The sequence below is a fragment of the Cyrtonyx montezumae genome, unplaced genomic scaffold (assembly GCF_038088225.1).
Source record: "Cyrtonyx montezumae isolate F1298 unplaced genomic scaffold, pur_monq_1.0 scaffold_17, whole genome shotgun sequence".
NCBI lineage: Eukaryota > Metazoa > Chordata > Aves > Galliformes > Odontophoridae > Cyrtonyx > Cyrtonyx montezumae.
Genome location: NW_027071903.1, coordinates 26873259 through 26881117, shown reverse-complemented (window position 1 = coordinate 26881117; position 7859 = coordinate 26873259). Strand labels below are relative to the sequence as shown.

Genomic DNA, 7859 nt, shown 5'->3' with positions numbered 1-7859 from the left:
CACCAGATGTTTGTAGACTGAACCAGAGTAAGGGTAGAGGGGGAGGGCTGGGGAGGCTTTATCTGCTACGATGGGCAGGGTGTTACACGTAGAAGTAGGAAAGGCAAAGCTCACCACTGGGGCACACAAACCACGCTCTGAGTTCTTGCAGAAATGTGGGTAACTATGTGGGGAGAGATCCATGCTGCTGAGAGCAGATGTCAGTGAAGAGTTTCCTTTTGTAGTTGCCTTGCCATTCAAACCTGAAATAAAATGTTGAACTATTTTAAATAACATTCAACTTCTTCTATTGTGTGTTCTTAAACTGGCTTTCTTGAGGGAGGGAGAGAACACCTGAAGGCTGCCCTGAGCTTTGAAACAGATCTGTGTTAATGTTCAGTATTACCATCAACTGACAGAAGCACATTATGCCTGCAAATGATGTCCAGCAAGAAAAGCAAAGATCTTGCTGCCTGATCCTTCGACCTATTAGAAATGGGTGCAGGTATTAAAAGCAGACAGAAGTCAAACCTCTGTGTCATTGACACCATCCCTTAAATGGTTTGGACTGTATTGCCAACTCTTGCCAGACCCCATCCCTCTTTCCTGTGTAGCTTTCAATGCACACCATACCTCTAAACTTTCCTGATGTGCCCAAAACCTATGGCTGAGGACCAGAAGGTTGTTCTAGCACGGCAGGGAAAGCAAACACTGCTCAGGAAATTAAATGCTAGTTTATACAACAGCTCTGCGAAGCCCAACTACTCCAGAGTAATCGTTTCTTCATGTTTTCAATCGTGAGCAGTTGACAACATCCTTCATATCTCATAAATCCCAGGAAACAGCCCTGGCTTACCACATAGACTTATTTCTCACTTAAGAAGGTACAATCTACCTCTGGTGCCTTGGCTGTGGTGGCCTTGACTGCATCTTGCTTTGTTCTACAGCAGGAGCAACAGTGGTGGTTGTTCCAAGTCAGCGTGTCTTGCTGAAAGAAGCACGGGAGACAGTCCTGTCTGAGCAGAGACAAGTTTGACCAACCAGAAAGGTTTCCCATCATTTAGAACTCACAATCTTAACATCCATCATCCCGTGACACCTCAAGAGGATTGCTCCCATGATCTTACCAGCCTGCCAAGTCCACAAAGCACTTAAGAAACCCCACTCAGCACCAGAATCCATTTAAGAGAATATACATTAAGGGCCAGGGAACCAAAGTAACTAAAATCCTGCATCTTTTTAATAACGTCTTAACGTAAGGTACAGACAGCAGAAGTTTGGGAATATGTTAAAGTCATACCTGCAGCAAGCACGTGCTTTCAAAGGGATAGGCAGGGAAAGAACAGTGAGGATCTTTCCTTTATCCATGGTAAGCTGAAATGCGAGACATGTAGTGCTGTAACTGGGACATCCAAAGCTGGCACTAACAGCCTCAGGCCTTCTACTTCTGCACCAGTTATGCATCTTCTTTTTCTTGACTATATGAAAATAAAAAATGAATAAGTAATCTGCTGTTTCAGAAGCTCCCTCAGCATTTTAAGGCCACAGGGAAAACCACCTTCTGCACATCTTCTGAAAGAGGAACGTCTGAAGTTTCAATCTCAGGAAACAATCACTGCCATTTGCCTTGACATTAAAGCTTCCTGCTAGGGGGATTTTTTCAGCCTCAGTCCACTCTGCAACACCCCTCAGCAACTGTTGCACTTTTGCTTCCACTTCCACTACTGATAGGACCACCTGTGTCTTATTCTGAGCACACACTCACCAGTACAGCAGCACGGCCCAAGCACAATCATCAAACAATCATAGGATGGTTTGGGTTGGAAGAGACCTTTAAGATCGTGTAGTTCCAACCCCCCTGCTATGGGCAGGGACTCTTCCCTCCAGACCAGGTTGCTCACTGGCCTTGAATGCTTCCATGACCTCACTGGGCAACCAGTTCCAGCATCTCTCCACTCTCACAGTAAGAATTTCTTCCTCAGATCTCCATAGTATCCAGTCTCATGTGGAAAAGCACTGTCTGGATTTTTAATTTTTTTTGTTTTAGCAGTTGTTATGGTAACAGTACAACGCATACAGATATATATTTACACTTCTACATGGTTAAGTCATAATGAGATATATTTCAAGTTCAGTAATTAAACAGCAATCAGCCCCATATCCCTGCATGGCTTACCTTTCCTGCCCGTGTCATCAGGAGTCTCTGTGTCAGGACCTTGCTCCTTGATATTCTCAGCAAGCTCCTGTTACTGTACCAATATTCTCATCCTCTGCTCTAAAAAGCAAATACATGAAATCAAGTTACAATACCTAAAATTTAGTATGAGTGCATGCAAGTACAGTAATTTATTGAGTAATTTGATGCACTACTCCACCGTGGTTGATATGAAGGAATTTTATCTTAATCTCACTCCATTAATGACAACCATGAGCACAGGGAACTGTTCAGAGCAACAGAAACAAATGCAGTGTTGTAGAGCAAACTAAAAATGATAGAAGGAAGAGAACAAGCAATTGATTCCTCTTATACAGGTCTGGGAACAACGATGCTACAAATGATTCAGCTTTCTCAGCTTCTACTTGTCGTTGTATGTTACTTGTGTGTTACAGAGGGGAAACTATCAAGAAGAGCAGGAAAAGTACCTTGAAAAGCAAGTACTGTGGTCACACACAGGCTGAGCACATCAAAAAAAGAAAACACTTTTTGAAACTGCTGCTGGGAAACAATACAAGATACATTTAACCTATCCTAACAGTCATGCAGGTAGAATAGAACTTGTATTGAATCCTGCACATCACTGAAGTCCTAAAATATGTCATTCCTGTGCTTATTCCTACTGCCTGTGGAATGCAAGTCAAAAACAAAAACCACACTGAGAACACGTGCTGATCTTTTGGGTTTATGCAGTTTAGAGAGGTTCTAATGTTCAGTGTTTCTTGGATTTTTTTCCCCTTCCTCAGTATTCTACAAGAAATGTAAACACTGAAAGACCACAACTTTTTTCATTCACAGAGGATAATGGAAATGCACGTCAAGGTCTGTAAGATTTAAAGACACTCAATGTTCTCAGCCAAACCGACACATTCCTACAGCCTCGTTTTGGAAAATGCGACGTGGATAGGACAAGTTATTTTCCTGAGGGTTAGGATACTTCTTTATCACCACATCTTTCCAGTGCCTACCTTGGAAAGTGACGGAGAAGATCATATTTGCAAGTTGCCATTGTTTTCTCCTCGGTTTACACAGAGGTTTCTCACGAAATTCTAGCTGTAATCTCAGTGAGTAAGCTACTGCTCATGGCTGTCACTCAGCTAACGATTTGGCAATAAAAAGGTGTAATCACTGCCTTGAATAGGTGCCTATCATCTCAAAACCACAGAAAGGGATGCAAGCAACCACCACTATAACTTTAAGGTATGTTGTCTCATTTAGTCATTAATCCTATTATGTGTTTGTCCACTACAGTTTCACATTTTTTCCCCCAGTTTCTGGCATCAGCCAAAGCTGAGGTACCTCAAAGACGACCAAGTGCTGTGTCCCAGCACAGCAAGCACTACGCTTCCACACACAGAGCTATCAGATTCACACAAATAACCTCCCAGACTAAGACAGACAGCAGAAGTCTGTAAACAAGAATAAATTTATTTTAGATTCTTTGAAGATTTAATGATATACAAAATGTATACAGTATCATATCCTTATAACATTTTACCTTTTCCCGTCAAACATAAAACACCATTTAAACAGCTATTGTGTTCGTGCCTTAGGTCTGTATCTATAAGATACACTACTGAATAAAAAAATTTATAGAGCTATATACTGCCCTTTTAATTAAAAATTACAAATTAGTACCTATGTAACAAAACAATCGCAGCATGAAACTTCAGTTGGACAACAACAGGTTTTTCTTGCTGAATGCTCAACAATATTTGGGACAGTTAAATTATATTTTGTTTGCATGAAGGTGCATTGCAATCTCCCATACTTTACATAATGCTAATCCAACCCAGTCTCTCTTAAATAAGTACCACAAATAACATAACATTAAGGATGTTTTCTACACAATTTTAAATACATTTAAAAGTTACATGTACATTCGGTTTTGATACACGGGTTTGATGAGATCTTTGGAAGGTGTAACTTCTGAAGCAGTCACTATGTACAACAAAAAGCACTTCCAACTTGTGTTCTCACAAGGCAACTTATTTGGACCAGTACATACTATTTCTTCTATTAAATATGATTATACCAGTCTATCATGGCTTTGTTTGTTACTATTTGATGGTGACGTGAGAAAACTGAAATGTGTAAAACAAGAAATCTCATTATGCACAATTAGGGCTCTATTCCACAAAAAATAAACAGCTTTACAGTTACAAAGCTGAATCCTGATCCAGGAGACTCTCTCTCAATATAGGAACAGATCAAGTTCCTACCTTCAACCTCCTTCAACTGGCGTCACATACACACCCTCATTTGGCTCTGCCCTCACCAAAAGGCCAGATTACAATTCATCTGGTGAGAAAAAGACCCTGGAACACTTCCAAACACGCTCCAAGAATAGTCTGGCATCACAGAGGTAGGTGCTTTCTCCAATCTTTCTCCAAATGACAGTAAGATAGCTGCCAAACAGACAAATGCTTTACCTTAAGACATCCGCTACCATAATCCTTTTGGTTGAAGGCATATTGCACACCACAGGACTACAGAGAGAAAATCCTCCACTAAACTGAAAGAAAATAAAAAATAAACCTTCTGCTAAAAAGCCCCTTTTAAAAACATACCATAAATACTTGTCATAATTCAACCTCTAAAGCGACCAGCTGCCAGCCTGTTCTCTGCAGATGGTTATCACAAGTTCTTAGGTCCTTAAGACTATGGACCAGCCAAAATTTCACTTATAACACAGTAATCCTTGTTTTGATGCATCTTTCTTATAATTACGGTGAAGGAAAAACAAGTGACAACTTTGTGACATTCCATGATGTTTGGATAAAGCCACTGATTAGATCACACCATTAGAGCATCAAACGAAGAGAATTAGCTGAATCTGATTCTTTGGTGCAGCTTCCAGGCTGAATTGTTAGTTCAGGGGAATCATCCTGAGGAAATATAATCTTGTCAGGTGTGTAATCATTCCTCTTCAGATCTATACAAACAAAATGAACTCATATCAGTTACTATTTATTTGCAGAGCAGAGTCAATGAAGCATACAAGTATTTCAAATAACTTGACAGACGTATGTATTTGTAAGGAAGAATTCCTCAATATGCATTCAGCGCTAAAAATGGATGTTTTTTATCATACATGTAATGGGAAACCTAAAGCTGTGCTTGAAAAAGAAACGGAACTTCAATTATACTATTTAGATATTATATAGCAAGTATCAGGTTGACTTCTAAGGGAAAATGGATTCTTCTATTATTTGTTTCAAGTTTATCAAGAGTTATAACTCAAAAACTGTCCAGAAGGTCACAAAAATGATCCAAGGGATGGAACACACCTCCCCTGTGAGGACAAGTTGTGAGAGCTGGGGCTGTGCAGCCTGGAGAAGAGAAGGCTCCAGGGAGACCCAATAGAGGCCTTTTAGCATCTAAAGGGAGACTGCAAGAAAGAATGGAACAGACTCTGTAGCAGGGTTTGCTGTAATAGGACAAAGGGAAATGGTTTCGAACTAAAGGAGGGGAGATGTAGACTGGATATAAGGAAGAAGTTTTTGTACAATGCGGGCAGCAAGGCACTTGCATAGGTTGCCTAGAGAGCTGGTGGGTGCCCCAACCTTGGATACACTCAAGGTCAGGCTGGACCAGGATCTGAGCACCCTGATCTAGCTGCAGACGTCCCTGTTCACTGCAGGGAGTTGGTCTAGATGACAGTAAAAAGTCCCTTCCAACACCAATGGTTTTATGATTCTATGAACATTTTTTTAAATGACCCTTTCGATTGTACCTTCTGAATTCTAGATCAATCTAGCTTGCCTCAAATATTGTGCATACAAATACAGAACACATGCACACTGTTAAATCCTTCATTTCAGAGTTTTCTTAAAATGGAACATCTTTTTAAAAGTAAAAATAGAAAATGGATGCTTATTACTTAATCTACTTTCACAGCATGACACAACTGTTTAATCATACATCATACAGCATGCCATGAGACATGACAAAAAATACAGCAGCCACCCTTACCAGGCAGTTTAAGTTTCCTGCAGCAGGAATTACAGTGATGCTTCGCTCTGAAGTTTTTTATTGCATCCTCTCCCAGGTTGGCTGGACCAAACACCATGTCATATGACCTTAGAAACAAAGGGCATACAAACATAGGCTGACTGTGTCCTCAGAAGAAAAAAAAAAAAGAAGCATATTTTTCTTTACAGTTTTCTTCTATCTTACCTTTTTTCTCCAGCTTTTATCACAGATGGATCTGTCAAATTTTCACCAACACCTTCAGACAGCACAGGAAGAAACAGTTAAATCTGATACATTACAAAGTGCATTAATATTGAAAAGCCTTGACACCATTAGGTGTCTTGGGAAAGGTGACTTCTCACCTTTCCCAAGAATGAAGGCAAGGCAGAAGGAATCAAGTGGTATAGGACACTCTTTATTCTTACATGAATTGCTCCTATCTAAGTAGTTTGTACCTCTCAGATTTCATTCCCCTATTTTTATGTCTCATAAGTTTATGTAAGAAATTTCTCTTATCACAGACAGAATATGTGGCACACAACTCAGTATAAACACAGCTTGTCATATTACTACTACTCAAATGTGTCTACAAACATATTTTTATGGTGTTTATCACTAGGAAAATGTCTATATGCTTACATTCTCCTTAGTGCTGCAACATTCGGTGCCAGGTTCAATAAGCTCACCACCAATTCAGATTAACTAGAACAAGATGTGTTAAATACTGTTCCTTATTTACTAACAACATATGAATTCTTAATAAAATGATATTACAGGTGATGTTTATCAGTTCCTTCCAACTCAGGATATTTTATGATCCTCTGAGAAAGACCCATACACCTCCTTTGTTGGTCCTTGACCTCGGTTTCAAAATAGGGACATTACCTTGCAGATCTAGTACAAGCAATTCCCCTCTTGTATATTCATATGTCCAATGGCTGAAAGCTAGCATAACCTCCTCTAGCATGTTAGTTGGAATTATTTCATCACCGTTGTTGTTGTTATATTTTCTAAACTCTCCTGTCATGCACTCTTCGACTGCAAACCACTGCCCAGCAGAGTGGCAATATAACAGGAAAACTTCCAAGAACCTAGTAAAAAGCACACTTAATGAGCATATTTCCAAAATAAATGACAAGCATACCATTACTAACAGATAATTATTTGATTTACTTATTTAAAACATTTGAAACTACTATACAAAGTCACGTATATTATCACATGAACCTAGAATTAAAGAAAATATCAATAAAAACACTGCCAAGAATATTCTTTACAATCTTAACATTCTGAGATGTATATGTACATATCTGTGGCTTAATACATTTGATTCACACGTTCACAATTCTGTAGGCATTCTTCTATATAAAAAACATGCAATACAATAGAAGTTCAAGTAGACTCACCGTGGAGAGTATGGAATGGATTTGGGCTTCATTTGATTGAAAGCAAAAGTGAGTTTCTGTGCTGCCCTCTGCTGCTGAATTTCCTAGAATCCAAAGACCATATTTTATTAGTTGTATTATATTACAGGAAATATTATACAGTTAAGAAGGCAAAGAGAACATTAACTGCCAGATTGTTTGCTTTTTAAATTGTGTCTACATTTTAAGATTTTTAGCTTTTTGACTAGCTAAACCATATTGGAGCAGGTTTTTTTGTTTGTTAGACCCTTTAACTCACAGAGAAC

At 39.2% G+C, this 7859-nt stretch overlaps 1 protein-coding gene across 1 annotated transcript in view; it reads right to left on the bottom strand.

Annotated features, from left to right (window-relative positions):
- Window positions 1-3602: 3602 nt before the first annotated feature.
- TRPM7 (transient receptor potential cation channel subfamily M member 7) overlaps window positions 3603-7859 on the bottom strand; it is a 54053-nt gene continuing 49796 nt past the window's right edge. The window contains exons 36-40 of the mRNA XM_065733919.1: window positions 7576-7658; window positions 7055-7260; window positions 6374-6425; window positions 6170-6276; window positions 3603-5129 (exon numbers count right to left, since the gene is read on the bottom strand). Coding sequence (XP_065589991.1) covers window positions 4999-5129; window positions 6170-6276; window positions 6374-6425; window positions 7055-7260; window positions 7576-7658 — 579 coding nt within the window. The 3' untranslated portion in view covers window positions 3603-4998. The remainder of the gene's footprint in view (window positions 5130-6169; window positions 6277-6373; window positions 6426-7054; window positions 7261-7575; window positions 7659-7859) is intronic.